Source organism: Ovis canadensis, chromosome 2 (genome assembly GCF_042477335.2).
Source record: "Ovis canadensis isolate MfBH-ARS-UI-01 breed Bighorn chromosome 2, ARS-UI_OviCan_v2, whole genome shotgun sequence".
Taxonomy (NCBI): Eukaryota; Metazoa; Chordata; class Mammalia; order Artiodactyla; family Bovidae; genus Ovis; species Ovis canadensis.
In genome coordinates this window covers 21973284-21996437 of record NC_091246.1, presented here as the reverse complement: position 1 = coordinate 21996437, position 23154 = coordinate 21973284, and the positions used below count along the sequence as shown (strand labels likewise).

The window sequence follows — 23154 nt, the reverse complement described above, 5'->3', positions numbered from 1 at the left end:
CACAAGAGAAGGCATGAGGGAAAGGACTCTGCTGTGGGTTTGATCTGTCACTTCCTGTTTCTCCTTTTGTGCTTCGCTGTCAGAAAGGATCAGCATCATGTGGAGGCAAGGCCACATGGGAGCAACCGTGCAGGGACTTAGGAAAGGTTAGAGCTTGGAGTATTGTGTCCAGAACCATTTAGCCAAAAGTGTTGGCCCAGGCTTCCAGGAAATCTGCAGGGTGCGTTCTGACCAACGTGGAAACCCTGGCTCACAACTGCCTCAGGCCCCCTGAATACACTCACAGACTCAAAGGCAGAGAGCCTTTTTGGATAAGAGGATTTAACTCGGTGGAGAATCTGATTTACCGGTATTGTATCTCAGCCCCAGCACCACAGGGCATGAGAAAATAGCTAGTAAACCTTTATTGGCTTCACAACAAAGTGACAGGAGTACTTAGAATTGAAACAGCAGAACGTTTGACGCCCAGCCCAGGAGAATCGACACAGCTCATGGTCTGCACCCAAGTGTACACGTGAGCGTACATGCATAAGACTCTGCGAGAATTTCCTAGGAAAGGAAGAGACAAGCATGGTTTGATAGAAAGGCCCGATCTGGAGGAAACTGTGACTCTTCATTTGGGGGGTTTCTAGGCCAGAAGCTCTGGGAGTGAATACAAAAGCTCAAAGCACAGCGTGGATCAGAGAGTGGGCCCTGGTTACAGGCACATCTGTTGCCTGGCTGATGAGGACCGCAGCTGCGGCAGCAGAGGAGACAGTGTCGGCGCCTGAGTGCCTTGTCATCTGCCTCTTCCCGGCTCTGAACAGCCTCAGCTATTGAAACCCCTTTTAACACTTCATCATTCACATCTTTTCCCTTTTGTACATTATCACATGATTTCCTTTTTTTTTTTAAATAAGAAGCCAGTGCTGTTTTTTCCTTTTATTTTGGCCCAACCATGCAACATGTGGGATCCTAGTTCCCTCACTAGGGATCGAACCCATGTTCCCTGCAGTGGAAACGTGGAGTCTGAACCACTGAACCACCAGGGAAGTCCCTATATTTGTTTTTCTTTACCATGAGTACATTTTCTTTATTGCAAATGTACTTAGTCATTACAATTTACATTCCCTCCCCCACCCCAGGAAAGCGTTATAAATATCCTCATTAACTGCTGTGGATTTTTTCAAAATCTTGAAGAAGAATATCCATTTCCCTATTTACTATCCATGTGATGGATGAGTGCCCCAAATTCCTTTCCAGACTGTTTTTCACCCAACATCATCTGACAGCGAGAGGTCCTTACACCTTTGAGATGTTCCTTACCACCCTTACAATGCCTCTTTTAATGACTGATGATTAGATGATTGTGTTAGGAGTTTTGATAATTTGTTTCTTGAAAAGACTATCATTTGCCAAAAATTATGTGATGATGAGTTACTTGGTGACCACAATGCATTTTATTTTTTACTGAGAGCAGTATTTTAGCTAACTCATTTTAAATTCCCATTTCTCTTATATCCTCTGTTCAGAAAGGGGGGAAAAAAAGTTCAAGAGAACACCCTGCTTTGGCAAGGTAGTATGCCACCCTGGTGCCTCACTTCATAGCAAGTGTCGATTTCAGAGCTTTCTGAATGGGTAGGTGGTGCCCCTGGATTAAGACCAGTAAGTGGAAAGTGACAAGGAAAGGCACTCAGTCGTGTCCAACTCATTGCAACCCCAGGGACTATACAGTCCATGGAATTCTCTAGGCGGGAATACTAAAGTAGGTAGCCATTCCTTTCTCCAGGTGAATCTTCCCAACATTACAGATGGATTCTTTACCAGCTGAGCCACACGGGAAGCAGTAATGATGACTCTCCAATCCACAAAACACTTATTATCTGAGTTGCTGGATAATTTCCAAAGCCATCATCCAAATGGCCTTGATTCTATCAAAGCCTTCAGCTTGGAAAGTCATAGAAATGTCTACAGCTGAATTCCTTTATTTACACTCAAGTGTGATAAAGCAGACATCAAGAGGTCTTGAACCAAGCGTAGCTCAGCAGCCTAGAGGACTAGAATCCTCTCTGCAGATCTGAGGTGTTACTGTACTCATCAGGAAAGATTAAACAGAGCATGCAGATGCTGGGCAGCATGGTCAGTATGCTTAAAATCCCCTGGGTCACGTTTAAACAAGATCTACAGGAAAAACCCTGGGCCTCAGACAGTAAAGAATCTGCCTGCAATGCAGGAGACCCAGGTTCGATCCCTTGGCCTGGAAGATCCTCTGGAGAAGGGCATGGCAACCCACTCCAGTATTCTTGCCTGGACAATCTCATGGACAGAGGAAGCTGGTGATCTATCAGTCCGTGGGGTTGCAAAGAGTCGGACACAACTGAGTGACTAACACGTGTGAACACACAACACACACAGCAAATACCATGCCTGCCTTTCTCAGAAATGCTCACGAGTAAAGAAGGCCCCCAAGGAGGATATTGGAAGCATCTACAACTCCCTGGGACTGACAGATCTGCAGCTACTTAGACACTTATTGAGAAGTGTGCAGAGAACCCTCTTCTCTTCTTCAGAGCATGCTACATGCACACCCAGAGAGGGGCTGGCAGCCTCTGCTGTCCTTTAGAGACACAGGTGACAGGTCTCAAGCAGTGTGATGACTCTGGAGGAGGCTGTGTCCACTTTGCTCCAAGGGAAGATTATTTCATGAGGGCAAAGCCCTGTGGGGTTTGAAAAGTGAATGAAGGCTGGAGGGAGAATCACTATAAGAAACTATGCTGGCCCTGGAGAGCTTAACCAACAGAAGAGAGACTGAAGCCCAATTATGTGATATCAGTTCCCTTAATCAGCACTATCTTGTCAGTTTCTATCATAAAAACAAAGATCTTGGAACTGGAAGAGCAACTTAAAGGTCTCCTACAGAGTTCCCCAAGCTCCAGGATCTCATGTCTAATGATCTGAGGTGGAGCTGGTATAGTAATAATAGAAATAAGGCACACGATAAATACAATGCATTTGAATCATCCTGAAACCATTCCCCCTCCCCAGTCCATGGAAAAATTGTCTTCCATGAAACTGCTCCTTGGTGTTAAAAAAAAAAAAAAAAGGTTAGGGGCCACTGTAGTCTAACAGATGAGAGATTGACAGATAAGGAACCAGAGAGGTCAGCCAAGTGGTCCAAGACTGGACACCTGGCGAGGGGCAGGGCAGAGCTTGAATCACACCATGTTTCCTTAATCCAGGACAGTTTTTAAGTCAATTTCAGCACACATTCTTGCCTAGACCAACCAGTAAGTGAAAGCAACAAATACTCCTTGAGCTTCTCTAGATGCTTTTATATACATTTCTAATAATCAATAATTTTCTGATATAATTATTACCCTCATGTTCAAAATCATGGAGGGAAAAAAAAAAAAAAAGCTTGGGAAGGTTCAGTTATCCGCCCAAAGTCACCTCTCAAGAAGGGAAGGAACAGAGATTTCAACTCCAGAGCCTACATTCAAGAAACAGGACTATGTGGGAGAAGGAGAGGGTGGGAAGGGAGTTGGGGTGGGGGTGGGGGGGTTCAGGATGGGTGGATACATGTACACCCGTGGCTGAGTCATGTCAATGTATGGCAAAAACCACCACAATATTGTAAAGTAATTAGCCTCCAACTAAAATAAACTAATTTTTAAAAAAATAAAATCATAAACAAAAAAAGAAACAGCAATGACTTTGATATGCCAAGTATCAGAGCTACAGTAGCATATACATGAACCCCAAATCTATATTCCAGGATCTCTAGAAGCCTTTTGTGATAACAGCCACACAGAACATGCAGTGGATCCCCCTTACAACACGAAATGATGTCTTCCGCTGACTTTTTCTGCAGACTTTATATTTTGCAATCTAAAACACTATCTTCTAAATATTTTCCATTTACATCACTGATGATTTATCAGATCTCCTTAAAACATTGTAAAGACATGAATTCTGAAAGATTTCACCAAACTAATGTATTATATTCCAGGGTTATTTATTTATTTGAAATTTGGGCTTCCATATTTCAAAGGCAAGTTTATCAAGAGTTACTATGAAGTCAGTCAGAAAGAGAAAGATAAATATATATTAACACATATATATATAGAATCTAGAAAGATAGTACTGATAATCCTATTTGCAGGGTATCAGAGGAGATATAGACATAAAGAACAGAATTTTGGACATAGTGCGGGAAGGAGAGGGTGGGATGATTTGAGAGAATAGCTTTGAAACATATACATTACCATGTGTAAAATAAATAGTCGGTGGGAATTTGCAGTACGATGCAGGGAATCCAAAGCCAGTGCTGTGACAATCTAGAGCGGTGGGATGGGGAGGGAGGCAGGAAGGGGAATCAAGGAGGAGGGGACGTATACCTAAGGCTGATTTATGTTGATGTATGGAAGAAACCATCACAACATTGTAAAGTAATTATCCTCTAACTAAAATTTTTAAAAAGGAGTTACTCACTAAAAGTATATGTATTGTTATCTAAAAGTTTTAGGTCACTTGTGATAGTAGGCGGCATAGCTGTGGGGAACGAGAGATGCACCAGTGGAATTCACTTGCTTGTTCATGGCCAGGGCTAGAGTTTGGCCTTGATCATTTCTCACCAGAGGGTATTCTCATTTGCTATGAGTGATAGCATGCTTGTTAGTCAACAGTCTGAAAGGCTGTAATAGGCAGGGCAGCCAGGGCTGAACACATGGAGAGTCCCACGTGTCCCGGCTGCCCTCTGAACAGAGTGGTGGATGGAGACAGAGTGTGCATGGCAAACAGACAGATGGAGGAACCCAGTCAGTGCCAGAACCGGAGTCATAAGTCTGCCAGTGTGAGAGGTGGCTTCCAACATGGGCTGGTGGCCTGGCAGGGAAGCAGAATCTCGCCCGCCTCTCTCTCCAAGCAGAATCAGACCTGTATGAGACTATAGGACCCAGTGGATGGAGAAACAGTACGCTGTGTGCAATCAGTGAAATGAACATCCATGCAGCTCATTCACTGGGACCTGAGAGCTGGATTGTTCCATCAGCAACCTTTATGTCCATCACAGTCTGAACTGAAAATCAGGACTGCTGTCCTACCTTTAACTTGTAAAATGACCCCCTTCCTCTCTTCCTTCCTTCCTTCCTTCTTTACGTAAACAGTATTGCTTAATATACTCAAAGTACTATATCAGTAACTATGCATGCATGCTAAGTTGCTTCAGCCGTGTCCTACTCTGTGCGACCCCATAGACGGCAGCCCACCAGGGTCCTCCATCCACAGGATTCTCCAGGCAAGAATACTGGAGTGGGTTGCCATTTCCTTCTCCATCAGTAACAATATAAGTTAGTATATATTCTAGTTCTGATTTTTTTTTATATTTCATATCTCAACTCTGATTTGAATATTGTTGACCAATAGTATCAATTTGTATACTGCTTATCCCTGCTGACACAAGAGGCTTAGGACATTTTACTTATGGATTATTTGAGCCCCATACCCTTACACATGGCAAGTTTTATATGGTGCACCTTGGAGTGATTTTGTTTAGATTTGTATGTGTGCATGCCTGTGTACATATATATGTGCATTTTCTTAAAAAAACAAGAATATGTGTAGATTTTCACTCACATTCTTTTGCTATGTTGCCTCTTATATGAGTGTGTGTGCTCACTCACTCAGTTGTGTCCAACTCTTTGTGACCCCATGGACTGTAGCCACCAGGCTCCTCTGTCCATGGAGTTTTCCCAACAGGAATCCTGGAGTGGGTTTTGCCGTTTCCTCCTCCAGGGGATCTTCCCAACCCAAGGATCGAACCTATGTCTCCTGCATTGGCAGGAGGATTCTCTACCACTGAACCTCCTGGGAAGCTCCAGATGTCAGGATAGAGATCTATATAATATGTTGTGGGAACAATGATAAGACAGGGTCTCCCTTTTCCTGAGGGGACCTGGCAAAGGTTCGGGGAGAATCATGACATTTTCACTGAGTCTGGAAGGATAAGTGCTAAAAATTATTTTTCCTTCCTTATAGTCTCCCTCATTAAACCTGTATTCCAAAAAACCTTCATTAATCTGATATGCTTAATTCATTTAACACTGAATAACTGCTATGTGCCTTACACTGGGCTAGGCCCTAGGGATATAACCAGAAGACAGGCAGGACATCCTATAACAAGGAATAACAATGATAGTGTGTACTCATTGTGATAGGAATAGAAAGGAAAACATGAGGTAAGAGATTCATATACAACAAGAACGCTTAAGCTAGGCTCTGGGAGTAGAGAATGCACCCTCAAGGAACTGCTGTTTCATTACCCGACCATGCATGAATTTATCCCCATCTGTTCACTGAGATAAAGAACAGTAATGCAGTGCCATCATTCCAGTGGGGACAAACAAAGCCTTCTGGCACCTCATTTTGAGAGAGATAAGTCTAACGAGAAAAAAAGGGAAAGCTGAGTTCTTAAAGCTATTCAAATATTTTTACCTGAAGGAGCATTAATGCATTAATTCCAAAGGATGTCACAAAATATTCCTAGACATATGCAGACAGCACCTGCCAAGGTGATCCATGCTGTCCCATCGTTTGCCTGTCTGTCCCTGGATTCAGTCTATTCCGGCCAACTTTTCATCCCATTCTGACTTGGCCATAGTTCTACTACACCCATCTATCTTGTACTTTAATATCATCTAAGGTTTTCAGTGTTTAAAGCATATTGCATTTGTCTTGTTTTCTGTCTTGTCAATATTAAATACAAATTCAACAAGTATTTTATTGGATCACTACTGAGTAAAAGTGTAGCATTTAAGAGAAAGGACTCTAGAGACAGGTTTCCTGGCTTCAGAGCTAAGACTTGTGATGAACTTGGACAAATTATTTCACCCCTCCATGCCTCAGGTGTCTTATCTGTACAATAGGATAACAGTGTCTACTTATAGACCACCTGCTAGAGTTGCTTCAGACACTGTGTGGCCAAATCCCTAAGAGTCGAGTTTCTCTCTCAGATGAAGGGGGAAACATCTGTAATGATTCCAGCTTTACAATTCTATCACTTAACTTCCTCCATTCATGTGCCATTCATTATGTTGGCATTTTTATCCATCTAAATAGATATTCTATAATGAAAGGAATATAAGGCATAGAAAGCCTTAAAACATTGATGAAGCTTATCTAAAACCACAAGCATACGCATAGCAAAAGTGTGAGTCAACTAATTTAGAGTAGGATAATGTCACTTAGGCAAACATGCTCGAATAAGATTTGTCACATAAATAAGGGTAGTATTGCCACATAGTTCAGCTCAGTTGCTCAGTTGTGTCTGACTCTTTGCAGCCCCATGGACTGCAGCACGCCAGGCCTCCCTGTCCATCACCGACTCCCAGGGTTTATTCAAACTCATGTCCATTGAGTTGGTGATGCCATCCAACCATCTCATCCTCTATCGTCCCCTTCTCCTCCTGCCTTCAATCTTTCCCAGCATCAGGGCCTTTTTCAATGAGTCAGCTCTTTGCATCAGGTGGCCAAAGTATTGGAGCTTCAGCTTCAACATCAATCCTTCCAATGAATATTCAGGACTGATTCCCTTTAGGATGGACTGGTTGGATCTCCTTGCAGTCCAAGGGATTCTCAAGATTCTTCTCCAACACCACAGTACAAAAGCATCACACTCAGCTTTCATTATAGTCCAACTCTCACATCCATACATGACTACTGGAAAAACCATAGCCTTGACTAGACAGACCTTTGCTGGCAAAGTAATGTCTCTGCTTTTTAATATGCTGTCTAGGTTGATCATAACTTTTCTTCCATGGAGTAAGTGTCTTTTAATTTCATGGCAGCAGTCACCATCTGCAGTGATTTTGGAGCCCCCCCCCAAAGAAGTCTGCCACTGTTTCCACTGTTATTGCCACATAATGAAATAACAATTTATTGTGATGTGTGCATATAATGCCCTGCTGGGCACATTGGCTATCCCAGTCATTCCTCATCACTGTGATACACGCATTCAGCTTGAAATATTCAAGACCAGCTTGAGTGAGCTTGTTCATTGATTCTCTTATTCAATTTATTATTTCAACTTATGTTTTATATGACTTTAGAATTTTATATTATACCTAAAATCTACCTGAAACTATCAATTATTGCTTTCTCTAATTCTTTTAAAGAGTTGACTGCAAACTGCTATTTAACTCTCCATCTCTCCAACATAGTTTTTTAATATAATTGTGAAGCCTTAGAAGTTTTCAGTTTTTTTAAGCCAATGGTATATCAGAAAGCTCTCCAACTTGATAATTTTTTAACATTCCTTCTCCAGATTTTTATTGGTGAGATATCCATGTATTTCATAAAGTCAACCAGAGAATCTCTGATTGCCCAGGAGAAAACAATTCTGACTGGAGAATGCTGTTACCTGAACCCCTTACTCCGAAGGATCATAAGATTCATAGGTGAGTAAAAGGGCATGTTGTATAAGCCCTCACTTTTAGGTAAAACTTACTAAAGATGAACATACTTGATAAAAATAACCTAAGCTATGGAAGCACCAACTTTAAAAGCAAGGGTTGTTTTAGAGTTTTTCTAGGAAGTGCAGAAATTGTGCCTGACCATGGTGCCAACTCAATGTTTTCATCCTTAGAGTGAAGCAATACTTACTAACGTGTTTAACAAAAAATTTCAACTTTTTTCCTACACTATATCTGAGATTCCCTCAGGACATATATTTTAATATTGACTGGATATTGCCACATACCCTTTAGCTGAGTCAGGCAAGGGAGTGGGCCATCAGGGAACATCAATAAAATGAACTTAGATATAATCAAATTTCCTGGAAAAAAAAGTTTCCTACCTAGCAATTCTGTTATGCAGGGAATTTTTAAAAGTATGGGAAATCACATCCATCAGGTTCTTGAAAATCATACCTTTCCAAAGTTGGAAAACAAAGAGTTTTACTAGTGTGTATGACAAGGAATAATTAAGACACTTTCTATATTCCTCCTTCTAGGACTTTTATAAAAATGCTGAGGGGATATGGATAATGATCACAGATATAGGAATGAATGTGTATATGGGTAAATGTGGGAGCATAGATCTCGCAGAGTTCCTACACAGTGAGTACTCAGTAAATAATTATTAGTGTTCTAATGAGATCCTGCAAATTATCTACTGGTCAGGTGCTTGTGGGAGAGAAGATAAAACTCTGAACGCATCAACATGGTATTAACACAAGTCATGATATCATTTAGAACATGGAGAACTGACAGCTGAGAAAGTGAAGTCCAGAAGACACATGCTCTCCTTTGATTATTCTTAGTCCTTTCCTTCCTAATGAAGAAACGGTTGAATTTCCTCAAGTCATGAGCAAAAGATCACAGCACAATCAAACATGTGGTAAATTCATGCACTCCCATGTTCACTGCAGCACTATTTATTAATATGATAGCCAAGACATGAAATCAACCTAAATGTCCATCAACAGAGCAACGGATAAAGATGATGTGGTACAGATATACACAATGGAATACTCAGTTCAGTTCAGTCGCTCAGTCGTGTCCAACTCTTGGCAACCCCATGGACTGCAGCACGCCAGGCCTCCCTGTCCATCACCGACTCCCAGGGTTTATTCAAACTCATGTCCATTGAGTTGGTGATGCCATCCAGCGGTCTCATCCTCCATCATCCCCTTCTCCTCCTGCCCCCAATCCCTCCCAGCATCAGAGTCTTTTCCAGTGAGTCAACTCTTCGTATGAGATGGCCAAAGTACTGGAGTTTCAGCTTTAGCATCATTCCTTCCAAAGAATACCCAGGACTCATCTCCTTTAGAATGGATTGTTTGGATCTCCTTGCAGTCCAAGGGACTCTCAAGAGTCTTCTCCAACACCACAGTTCAAAAGCATCAATTCTTCAACACTCAGCTTTCTTCACAGTCCAACTCTCACATCCATACACGACCACAGGAAAAACCATAGCCTTGACTAGACGGACCTTTGTTGGCAAAGTAATGTCTCTGCTTTTCAGTATGCTACTAGGTTGGTCATAACTTTTCTTCCAAGAAGTAAGTGTCTTTTAATTTCATGGCTGCAATCACCATCTGCAGTGATTTTGGAGCCGCAAAAAATAAAGTCTGACACTATTTCCCCATCTATTTCCCATTAAGTGATGGGACCAGATGCCATCCATGATCTTCGTTTTCTGAATGTTGAGCTTTAAGCCAACTTTTCCACTCTCCTCTTTCACTTTATCAAGAGGCTTTTTACTTCCTCTTCACTTTCTGCCATAAGGGTGGTGTCATCTGCATACCTGAGGTTATTGATATTTCTCCCAGCAATCTTGATTCCAGCTTGTGCTTCTTCCAGCCCAGCGTTTCTCATGATGTATTCTGCATATAAGTTAAATAAGCAGGGTGACAATATACAGCCTTGATGTACTCCTTTTCCTATCTGGAACCAGTCTGTGGTTCCACGGTATGGACCTAACAGAAGCAGAAGATATTAAGAAGAGGTGGCAAGAATACACAGAAAAACTGTACAAAAAAGATCTTCACGACCAAGATAATCACAATGGTATGATCACTCACCTAGAGCCAGACATCCTGGAATGTGAAGTCAAGTGGGCCTTAGAAAGCATCACTACGAACAAAGCTAGTGGAGGTGATGGACTTCCAGTTTAGCTATTTCAAATCCTGAGAGATGATGCTGTGGAAGGGCTGCACTCAATATGCCAGCACATTTGGAAAACTCAGCAGTGGCCACAGGACTGGAAAAGGTCAGTTTTCATTCCAGTCCCAAAGAAAGGCAATGCCAAAGAATGCTCAAACTGTCACACAATTGCACTCATCTCACACGCTAGTAAAGTAATGCTCAAAATTCTTGAAGCCAGGCCTCAGGAATATGTGAACAGTGAACTTCCAGATGTTCAAGCTGGTTTTAGAAAAGGCAGAGGAACCAGAGGTCAAATTGCCAACATCTGCTGGATCATCAAAAAAGCAAGAGAGTTCCAGGGGGAAAAAAAAGGAATATTACTTGGCCATTAAAAAGAGTGACATAATGCCAGCAACATGGATGGATGTAGAGATTATCATACTAAGCCAGAAAGAGAAAGACAAATACCATGTGGTATCATTTACAAATGGAATCTGAAATACAACACAAATGAAATACATATGAAACAAAAATAGACTTACAGATATAGAAAACAGACTTGTAGTTGCCAAGGTGGGGAAGGTGGAGGGAAAGACTGGGAGTTTGGAATTAGCAGATGCAAACTATTCTATATGGGATGGATAAACAACAAGGTCCTACTGTATAGCACAGGGAACTATAATATATTCAACATCCTGTGATAAACCATAATGGAAAAGAATATGAAAAGAATGTATATATGTGTATAACTGAGTCACTTTGCTATACAGCAGAAATTAAACAATAGTATAAATCAACTATACCTTAGTAAAATTTAAAAATTATATGCAGTAACTTCTAACATTGGCATGGGAGTGAGGGAAGTAGTAGCGTGGGAGGCCTAAGAAAACCTAAGTTAAAAGAAGCAACCCTTAACATTCAAATAATCTTCGGCTTGGCAACCCACTCCAGTCTTCTTGCCTGGAGAATCCCAGGGACGGGGGAGCCTGTGGGCTGCCATCTATGGGGTCACACAGAGTCGGACACGACTGAAGCGACTTGGCAGCAGGCAGCAGAATCACCTGTGGGAATCTGCAGTAGGCTCATTGGGTTTACCCTGATCCATGTGATGTCATCACTATCTATTATTTATTCCAAACAAGAGTATCTTTCAAAGACATCCAGAATGTGGTCACTTGTTACCAGAGTGACTTCAAGAAAAAAAGAGGAGAGGAAAGAATATTTATTATACAGAACACTGGATTAGACACTTTATAATTTCCTTGATCCACCCAACACCCTTTAAGGTAGATTATAGTTCTAACTGTGCAGACAAAGAAGCTGATATAAAATGGGATAAAGTCACTATTCCCAAGGACTGTGAGTGTGTGAGTAAGGCTAATAATACCTGTATCATGAGCATGAAAAATACTATCATAAAGAGCTTGATACCCAGTTTTTAATAGATGATGGTAATCATTTACTTTTAGCTTTCCATGGCATGATTTTGCTTTCCATGGGTTCAGTTACTCACCGTCAGCCATGGTCCAAAAAGGCTCCAGAAATCATTCCTAAGTTTTAAATCACTCTCCATTCTAAGTATGCTGAAATCTTGCACCATCCTGCTCTGTCATGAATCTTCCCTCTGTCCAAAGGGTCCCACCTGTCTATCAGTCACTTAGCGGCCCTCTGGTTATCACATTGACTATCATTATATCGCAGGGCTATGTTCAGGTAACCCTTACTGTACTTAATAATGGCCTCAAAGTGCAAGAGTAGTGATGCTGGCAATTTGGATATGCCAAAGAGAAGCCATAAAGTACTTTAAGCAAAAAGGTAAAGGTTCTCAACTTAATAAGAACAAGAATCATATGCTGAGGTTGAACAGTAAGAACAGATCCTCTGTTTGTGAAATTATGAAGGAAAAAGGAGCATGGGCTAGTTCTTCTGTCACAGCTCAAACTGCAAAAGCTGCTGCCACAGCATGTGGTGAACACTCAGTCAAGACAGAAAAGGCATTACATTTGTACAGTAAGATATTCTGAGAAAGAGAGACTGTATTCACCCTTTATTACCGTAAATGTTGTTACAATTGTTCTATTTTGTTATTAGGTGTTGTTAATATCTTAGTGTACCTAACTTATAAATTTAACTTTATTCTAGGTATGTATGTATCAGAAAAACATAATAAAGGATTTGGTATGATCCATGCTTTCAGGCATCTACTGGGGGTCTTGGAATATATCCCCGTGAATAAGGGGGACTACTGCAATTTGTGATCCCTTGGAGAGGAGGGACTGTATCTTTCTTGCTTTGTATCAGTAGCATATTGTAAAATGCCTGTCATGTAGTAGGCTTTCCATAATTTTTCTGGAGGGGTAAAGAACAAAACTAAACTGTGTTAAATCACAGATTTACCTAAAATTGCTTTCATAAATACTGATTCTTAAATATTCATTTGCCACCTGTTTAATTAACTTTTTACCTCTCTTAGCTTAGTGCTGGAAAATTAAGGTACATAAATAAGGCAATTTCTAAGAGAAATTCAAAAGTCTATTCTGACTTTTCATACAGGAGAGGGAGGGGTTTATCCTGAGATGGGTAACTTTGTCGTAGTATCTGTGGATTTTTTTTAATAAGAGAAAAAAAGCATACTAGTTGAAATGAAGATCCTTTAAATGGAGATGTTTCCTTTGAAAAAATTAAAGTATAATAAGGTATTACTCAAAATATATTAGAAGTATTATTATAAATTGCTTACCAGTCTTTTTTTCTAGCCCAACAGCCTGCAAAATGTATACTATGCAATTGATATTAGAAAATGATAACTAGTCCTGTAAGCTGAAATGGCATGACTTTGCTCTTGCAGTTAATTATTTTAGAACCTATTACAAATAGTGTTTCCTAACAAGTAAAATCAGTTTCACATTGCAAAAATGGCCAATGAACTAGCAGAATATTTTTAAACAAAATAATGCTTTCTTCTATCCCAGATGAGAAAAAAACTTGGGGTTCTAGTACATTTCTAGTGAGAGTAAGTTGATATACACTTTCTGCACAGCAGTTTGACAGTATATTTCAATAGCCTTAAAATAATCAACCTTTTTAACTCAAAAGTCTATTTTAAATAATCTGTCCTAAGGAAATAATTGGAAATGTAAATCAATTTTTACAGACTAAAATCATTTTTTCATAATATAAATTAGAAATATCTAAAATATAACTTTTAAAAATAGTGTTACCTATAAGGTACAATCTCAGAAAATGGTATTTTTTTAATGAATTTTTAATGAAAGGGGAAAATTCATGATATAATGCTATGTGAAAATGTCATGACACTAGGAATCTATTTATTCTGAAATAAAAAGGATTCAACATGATATGTATATATCAGGCTCAAAGAATGGCAAGTCCTTTAATACAATGTTTGCTGTTGAAAGAAGAGCTGAAAGTGGCGCCTTGGCTCTCAGATCCCCTGTCTTCTCTAGACTGTGTGACTGGGACTTGAACAGACAGCCCCTCACCCCACCCTACAGATCCAAATTAAATTTTAAGTGAGAAAATGGCAATGGCCAAGTCAAAGGAAAAACATTCAAATTAAGCCATCTTGTCCTATAGACAAATGCTAACTGTGTTGACCTTGACAGAAAGGATTGAACTCCTCTGATTCCCAAATCCAGCAATAACTTTTTTCCAGGGTCCTCATTATAAGGAAGATGAAACACCCTCACAGACATAGAGAACTTGTGGTTACCAGAGAGGAAATGTCTGGGACTAACAGATACATACCACTATGTATAAAGTAAACAACAAGGATTTACCGTATAGCACAGGGAACTATATTCAATATCTGATAATAACCTGTAACGGAAAAGAACCTGAAAATATATATGTAACTGAAACACATCGCTGTACACCTAAAACTAATGCTATATGATAAGTCAACTATACTGCAACAAACAAAAAGCAGTCTCCCAGGCTTTAGCTGTAAACCCTCAGAGTTAACTTCTGTGAAAGCGAAGTCGCTCAGTTGTGTCCGACTCTTTGGGACCCTATGAACGGTAGCCCACCAGGCCCCTCCGTTCTTGGGGCTCTCCAGGCAAGAGGACTGGAGTGGGTTGCCATTTCCTTCACCAGGGGATCTTTCCGACCCAGGGATCAAACCCAGGTCTCCTGCACTGCAGGCAGATGCTTTACCCTCTGAGCCACCAGGCAAGCCCAACTTCTGTACTCATTTCCAAACTGCTATATAGTTTCTCACACTGTGTTACATGATGTGGGAAGGGAGAAAAGGAATTGGCGGAACTAACAAATTTGACCAAACTTTTATCAAAGCAAATGTTGTCAAATTAGTAACACATATTTAGGCTTCTCCCTTTCATTTTCTCCTCTCCATTGCTTTCCCTTCCTATACCAGTTTTTTTGGTAGGCATTAAACTGAACAACAATACACAGCCTTAAGATGATATAAACCTCTACATTCTCTTTTCAGAAATAAAAACAAAGGAAGGAAGTCATATTTAAATTCCTTTCATTCACAAATATACTTGAGTAAGCATACCTTGTAAATATTAATTATTAAATAATAGTTTTTTCATTTAAAACTAAAAAGTATGGGTAAAAAATATTAGAATTTGATGAGGGTTTTTGGTTTATTTGCCTTCTTGAATAATTTTCCTTGGTGTTAAAGAAAAATACTGATCCAAATATACCAAGATTAGATTGTCTATTAGCACATAAAATAGACTGTCATCCAGAAGCTATTTATTATGGGCTTTTCATTTGGAATCACACGGTTGCTCTGTTATTACTTCTAATAAAACTTTAATTAAATACCAAGTAAGTCTTAGACCATTTATTTAGGTCAGGTCTAAGGATTAGGTAGCCAGGGACAGACTGGAAAGTACCATGGTAAACAGTTAATTCATGTAACACTAATTAATTGCCATAAATTAAGTGTGATCTAAATGAAGCATGAATATTTTAAATGCAACCTCAAAGGTCACAGTGTTTTATGGTTGTGAGAACTGATACCCTGAGACAAGCTTAATGTCAGCCTTTTTGAGAACTAGAAAATCCTTCTCAATTTAGAAATTCATTTAGATGTACTTTACCTGAAAGGAAACTCCATTTGATTGCATCAGTCCATTTTTACTTGCATTCAGTGTTTATAATTATAAACAGGGGACTCAACATATGTTTAACCTTCAACAATTATTGGCATCTACCATATGCTAAAAACTGATTAAGGTGTTGAGAACATATTAGTGAACTGAATAGAGATTTACTTCCTCTCATTGAATTTATATTCTAATGGGGGAAGCCAGGCATTAAACTAAGTATATCATAGTATTTGTGTTATGGAGGGAAATAATGTAGAAAAAGGAAATAGGGGGTTTGCAAAGGCAAATATGCAATTTTAAGCGGGAAGGAAGAGGCTGCCCTCCAATGAGAATTGTCTAGAGTTGGCAGTGACTTCATAGCAGGACAATGACCATTCCAGGAAACTAGGTGCCCAGTGAACTAGCCCAGCTCCATATGTTGACCACGGAAGTGACCTTGGCTGGAGAGTTAAGGAGAATGTCAGTGCCCAGGCACCCAACTTTAGTTCTGAGTCCAGAGTAGACCCTAAAACACAGACAAGGTAGGGCATGGGCCTATAAGTAGATGGAGATATTTCTGCTGCTGCTGCTGCTAAGTCACTTCAGTCGTTCCGACTCTGTGCAACCCCATAGACGGCAGCCCACCAGGCTCCCCCATCCCTGGGATTCTCTAGGCAAGAAAACTGGAGTGGGTTGCCATTTCCTTCTCCAATGCATGAAAGTGAAAAGTGAAAGTGAAGTCGCTCAGTCGTGTCTGACTCTTAGTGACCCCATGGACCGCAGCCCACCAGGCTCCTCCATCCATGGGAGTTTCCAGGCAAGAGTACTAGAGTGCGATGCCATTGCCTTCTCCAGAGTTATTTCTAGAACTCAGCAACAAGAACCAGATTTGAACCCAGGTATATAGCTGAGAAACCTATATGCAGGTCAGGAAACAACAGTTAGAACTGGACATGGAACAACAGACTGGTTCCAAATAGGAAAAGGAGTAGGTCAAGGCTGTATATCATCACCCTGCTTATTTAACTTCTATGCAGAGTACATCATGAGAAATGCTGGGCTGGGAGAAGCTCAAGCTGGAATCAAGATTGCCGGGAGAAATATCAATAACCTCCAATATGCAGATGACACCACCGTTATGGCAGAAAGGGAAGAAGAACTAAAAAGCCTCTTGATGAAAGTGAAAGTGGGGAGTGAAAAAGTTGGCTTAAAGCTCAACATTCAGAAAACGAAGATCATGACATCTAGTCCCATCATTTCATGGGAAATAGATGGGGAAACAGTGAAAACAGTGTCAGACTTTATTTTTGGGGGCTCCAAAATAACTGCAGATGGTGACTGCAGCCATGAAATTAAAAGACACTCCTTGGAAGAAAAGTTAAAAAACCTAGATAGCATATTCAAAAGCAGAGACATTACTTTGCCAACTAAGGTCCGTCTAGTCAAGGCTATGGTTTTTCCAGTGGTCATGTATGGATGTGAGAGTTGGCTGTATGGATGTAAAGAAAGCTGAGCGCCAAAGAATTGATGCTTTTGAACTGTGGTGTTGGAGAAGACTTTTGAGAGTCCCTTGGACTGCAAGGAGATCCAACCAGTCCACTCTGAAGGAGATCAGCCCTGGGTGTTCTTTGGAAGGAATGATGCTAAAGCTGAAACTCCAATACTTTGGCCACCTCATGTGAAGAGTTGACTCATTGGAAAAGACTCTGATGCTGGGAGGGACTGGGGGCAGGAGTAGAATGGGACAGCAGAGGATGAGATGGCTGGATGGCCTCACTGACTCAATGGACACGAGTCTGAGTGAACTCCGGGAGTTGGTGATGGACAGGGAGGCCTGGCATGCTGCGATTCATGGGGTCACAAAGAGTCGGACACGACTGAGCAACTGAACTGAATCGATATAGCTGAGGCGGCGAAAGCCAGGATGGATCTTAGGAAATAAGTGGAACCTCATTTTCTGGACCCTGTGAATATCCAGATCACCAGACTTTGAGACAAAGATGTTTGATGCTTCCCTCTAGGGACCAGGATGGACTCTGGATGCAGGAGAGGGAGGCATGCTGAGGTTGAGAGCCTTGGTTGACGTCGGAGGCATAACCAGGGATCAAGCACTACTCACGTCTCAAGAAGGTGTGCTGAGGCTGCTTTTGGTTGTTCAGTCTAGTCCTCCTTGAATGTCAGCCCTCACTGAACCAGAGTATTACAGACCTGAACAAGACTCCTGACCCAGAATTCTACAAGTTACTCTAATTATCAAGACGAAAGTTATTTCGTCATGAGACTCAAGTGACCCTTTTCCAAGGACCCTTCCCAGAACCAGTGTTTAGAGACTGGACTCAAATAAAAAGACTAAATGAGTGGCTTAGTGCTAACTAGAAGGACTATGGAAAAATTAATGCTTAAGAGCTAACTAAAAGAACTAAGGATTGCTGCTTTCTCTAGCACTTTGCAGATTAACCTGTGCACATTCATGGTGCTTCAGTGAACTTATTGGCTGTAAAGCAGTTTCTCTTCCTCAGCACTATTGACATCTTGGGCCTGTTAGTTCTTTTCTGTACAGGAGGAGAGGACATCCTACATTGTAGAGTGCAGGATGCATGGGAGCATCCCTGGCCTCTAACCAGATGCCAGTAGCACCCCCTCCCCTATGAGTGACAATCAAAAATGTTTCCAAACATTACAAAATGTCCTCTGGGGACAGGATCACCCTCAGTCAAAATCCACTGCTATAACAAGTATTTCAAAGACTTTTTAAAAAGAGTTTTATGAATATTTATGTTATATAAGATCACACACAATAAAATCAAGCATAGCAAGGTGCAGAAATACTGTCTGAATATCAGAAATGAATTCCAGGGCTTCCCTGGCGGCTCTGTGCTAAAAGAGTGTGCCTGCCAATGCAGGAGACACAGGTTCAATCCCTGAACTGGGAAGATCCCATGTGCTGCAGAGCAACTAAGCTCCCATGCCACAACTATTGAGCCTGTGCTCTAGAGCCTGGGAGCTACAGCTACTGAGCCCATGTGCTGCAATTACTGTAGCCTGCAGGCCCCAGAGCCTGTGTTCCACAAGAGAAGCCACCTCAGTAAGTAGCCTGCCCACTGCAACTAGAGAGTAGCCCCCACTCGCTGCAACTAGAGGAAAGTCTTCACAGCAAAGAAGACCCAGCATAGCCAAAGAAAGAAATAAATGACTCCCAACAACTGATAAAGGGCAGTTTCAAAGTTTTCTATGATTAAAAAAATAATAACAAAATTTGCAAAATATGCAAATATCAAATCACATTGTATACCTGAAACTAATACAATGCTACATGTCACTTGCACCTTAATTTTAAAAAGTGCATGTTTTGGAAATAATTTAAATTATTACATCAAAACATAATAAAAGTGGATGGGAAATGCTGATGCAGAGAGCAACAGTACCAGATCAGGATGGCTCATCACCAATAGGGCTGGCAGCTGCCTGCTGATGGAACTTGAGGCTGGTCAGGTGGTGGGAATGGGAGCGGATTCAGATCAACAGCTTTGGGTTTAGAAACTTATGAATCAGAAAAAGCAAAATTTGAAGGCTGGAAGCCCTCCAGGATTTGATTTCCTGTTTTTAGGTTCCTTGATAGGTAAGGAATCTAAAATCTTTCCTCTCCACCTTTAGTTTGTATCTAGGTGTACTTTCTAGTACATCATGCAAAATGCCGGGCTGGATGAATCACAAGCTGGAATCAAGACGGCCAGGAGAAATATCAACAACCTCAGATATGCAGATGATACCCCTCTAATGGCAGAAAGTGAAGAGGAACTAAAGAGCCTCTTGATGAAGGTGAAAAAGCTGGCTTAAAACTCAGTGTTCAAAAAACTAAGATCATGGCACTCACTCCGATCACTTCATGGTAAATAGATGGGAAAAAGAGGAAACAGTGACAGATTTTATTTTCTTGGGCTCCAAAATCACTGCAGACATAAAATTAAAGATGCTTGCTCCTTGGAAAGAAAGCTATGACAAACCTAGACAGTGTATTAAAAAGCAGAGACATTACTTTGCCACCAAAGGTCTATGTAGCATATTAAAAAGTAGAGACATCACTTTGCTGACAAAGGTCCACATTGTCAAAGCCATGGTTTTTCCAGCAGTCATGTATTGATGTGAGAGTTGGACCATAAAGAAGACTGAGTGCCAAAGAACTGAGGCTTTGGAATTGTGCTGGAGAAGACTCTTGAGAGGCCCTCAGACTGGAAGGCGCTCAAACCAGTCGATCCTAAAGGAAATCAACCCTGAATATTCATTGGAAGGACTGTTGCTGAAGTTCTAATACTTTGGTCACCTGAAGTGAAAAGCCAGGGGTGGGCAAAGGACAAAATGATTAGGTAACATCACTGCTGGGGTCCAGCCCTGGTGGAACCAGGGAATTCTAAGCAGGGATGGCGTGGTGAGGAAAAACTTATTTATTTAATTAGAAATATAAAGAGAGATTAAGAAGAAATAGTGTAGTAGGAAAATTTAGTGGAGAAAAGAGGCTGAATAACTTGGTTTACGTGGAAAGCCAATAAAGTTCCAGATGAGGAACTTGCACCATCTACGTTAGGCCACCGGCGTCCTCTTGAATAGCAGGGGGTGCCCCACCTTGGGCTCCCTCTCGCGTGGATCTTAGAAGCCAGGGCAAGTAAATATACATGGCAAGCCTCCACGCCCCAGATGGGAATTCAGCCAGAAAAGGAGAGAAGGAGAATAGACCACATGGGGGAAACCAGTCCAGTGACTGGCCCGTCCTCTATTGTCCAGAAAAGCCTTTTATACTTTTTTTGTACATAGAGATCAATGGATAATATAAAATTATGCAGCGTCAGCATCCCTGACTCTTATCGAGACGAGGCTCTCTCTCTGCATACCTAGTTGTATACACAAGTCTTAGGTAATTTACATCATCTTCTGGCCAGAGGGCCAATTAACATTTTACAGCCCTTTTTCTGATAAGGGTTTGTCAACCAGAAGACTTATTTGCCCTAACAGTGTTGTTCTTCCCAAAGTCTGGTGCCACTCTCAGAAAGCAGTAAATAAAGTTACATTCTTACATAGCAAAGATGCAACAATTTATAACAATGAAAGAAGTACAGTGATTTATAACAAAGAAAAAAGTAATTAACTCAAAAGTCTAGTGTTGCTAACATCAAAACTACTATATTCCTTTTCCTATATCCCTATTACATTGATTAATATCCTTCAGGTGTCTAAAAGATAAAGAATATGGAGGCCTGGCAGCAGTCATTGAGTCAACAGTGAAAACCCATCACCAATATGATTTTTAGCTCTTTTGAAAAGGCTCTGTATCTTTAAGATGCCTTAAGCTTTGTGCCTCTCGCAGTTGGGGGGCTGTAAGCAATTCACAAGCTGCAAAAAGTCCAGGGGAACCTGTCAGGCAAGTTAGAGAGCCATCAAAAGGGGTTCAGGCCAAGACATTCCTTTTATATGCAGGAGACTGTTAACTGGAGCCCTAAGTTAATTCCTTTTAGAGGCAGAAGAGTGGAAAGCACAGTACAGTAAGGCAGGCAGACTCTGGTTTTTTGGGGGTAGATGTTCAGGAAAACCAAGATGGAACCCCCTGAAGCCGGATCACACCTTTGCGTTTTGTCGGGCTTCCTTCCTCATGACCTTTGTCACAGGCGGGATTCCTCACACAGGCTCCCGGCACATCACCAACTCAATGGACATGAATCTGAGCAAACTCCAGGAGATAGTGGAGGACAGAGGAGCCTGGCGTACTACAGTCCATGGGGTTGCAGAGTCGGGACCACTGAGCAACCGAGCACACAGCAGGCATACAACAGGAGTGAGGGAGGAAGCAGATCCTGAGAGAGAAAGCCCTGAGGAGCTATCCTGCACGAAGAGGAGTAAAGTCCCTCTTGTTGAGATAGAGCCATCTTACCAAGAAATTGTACAACTTTGGGGACTTCCCTGACAGTGCACTGGTTAAAACCGCACACTCCCAGTGCAGAGGGCACAGGTTTGATCCCTGGTGGCTCGGATGGTAAAGCGTCTGCCTGCAATGCAGGAGACATGGGTTTGATTCCTGGGTCGGAAAGATCCCCTGAAGAAGGAAATGGCAATCCACTCCAGCACTCTTGCCTGGAGAATCCCATGGACGGAGGAGCCTGGTGGGCTATAGTCCACAGGGTCGCAAAGAGTTGGACACGACTGAGCAACTTCACTTTCACTTTCGGGTAACTAAGATCCCACATGACATGTAGCATGGCCAAAAGTAGATTTTTTTTAAAAACATACAACTTTATACTTTGGAGGAGCAGAAGTATATCAGTTTGTTCCTTCATTTATAAATACATTTGGGAGGTTTTCTGGCTGATAACTCTTCCTCTTCCTTTACCATGATGCGTAGTTATAGTAATGACAGAGTATTGTTTAAACACCACCAGCTCCTCATATTGTAAAGGTGTTTTATTAATAGAAAGAATGAATAACAGAGTCAAATACATGTTTGAGTTTGTTAGAATTAGTGTTCTTATCTCTTTCTTCTGCCTTAAAATAACTTTATAATCAACTTATTTGAAATATTCCTCAGTTGTAAAAACGATAGTCATTAATATATAAATCTCACAATGTACAAAATGTTTTTACAACTATTTGATGTGATTTTTCAATAATAACCCAGTGATTTAGGACTATTTAAAACATCTAAATAAATAAAACCTCTCATATAAAGTAACTGAAGTTCAGATTATTTGATTTACATAAAATTTATTCTTTTGATTAAAACCATGACATCAAGACAAATAGCCTGCTGTCAGCTTTCATGTTTCTGTGACTTATTGAGGAAAGAGACCCCAGAATCTTTGTTCTGTGAGCCCCTGAAATTAACTATCTAAGGAACTGACAGATTCAGTCCTGTCAGAAACTTCCTTTCAAAACACAATATTTGATGTATGTAAATCAATTTGCACTAATGGTGTTGTTATACCAGAAAGAAAGTCAGATTCATTGCTAAAGTGATGAGAAAAGTGCCTCGTTCAGTGATGACATGTCTTAGGTATTCTACCATCTTCGTGTTGGCAAATTGTTGGCTAAAAAATAGAGGAATTCTTTTTCTGAGTTGACAAGGCAAACATTTCATTGGGGAAATGCTCTAAATCCTTGCCTCTTAGTGCATGAGTGAGAACTAAAGTCCTTTTTTTCACAGCTTAATGCTTATGTATATATGTATTTTTTAAGTACATAAAAATATAAGCTTAGAGGGTTGTGACGGAGAAGGCAATGGCACCCCACTCCAGTACTCTTGCCTGGAAAATCCCATGGACGGAGGAGCCTGGTGGGCTGCAGTCCGTGGGGTCGCTAAGAGTCGGACACGACTGAGCGACTTCACTTTCACGCATTGGAGAAGGAAATGGCAACCCACTCCAGTGTTCTTGCCTAGAGAATCCCAGGGACGGGGGAGCCTGGTGGGC

At 41.0% G+C, this 23154-nt stretch overlaps 1 protein-coding gene across 1 annotated transcript in view; it reads left to right on the top strand.

The window, feature by feature from the left end:
* Positions 1 to 23154, top strand: part of PLPPR1 (phospholipid phosphatase related 1) — a 290322-nt gene that overhangs the window by 238194 nt on the left and 28974 nt on the right. Inside the window, exon 4 of the mRNA XM_069575553.1 lies at positions 8300 to 8432. Within this exon, the coding sequence (XP_069431654.1) occupies positions 8300 to 8432 (133 nt within the window). The remainder of the gene's footprint in view (positions 1 to 8299; positions 8433 to 23154) is intronic.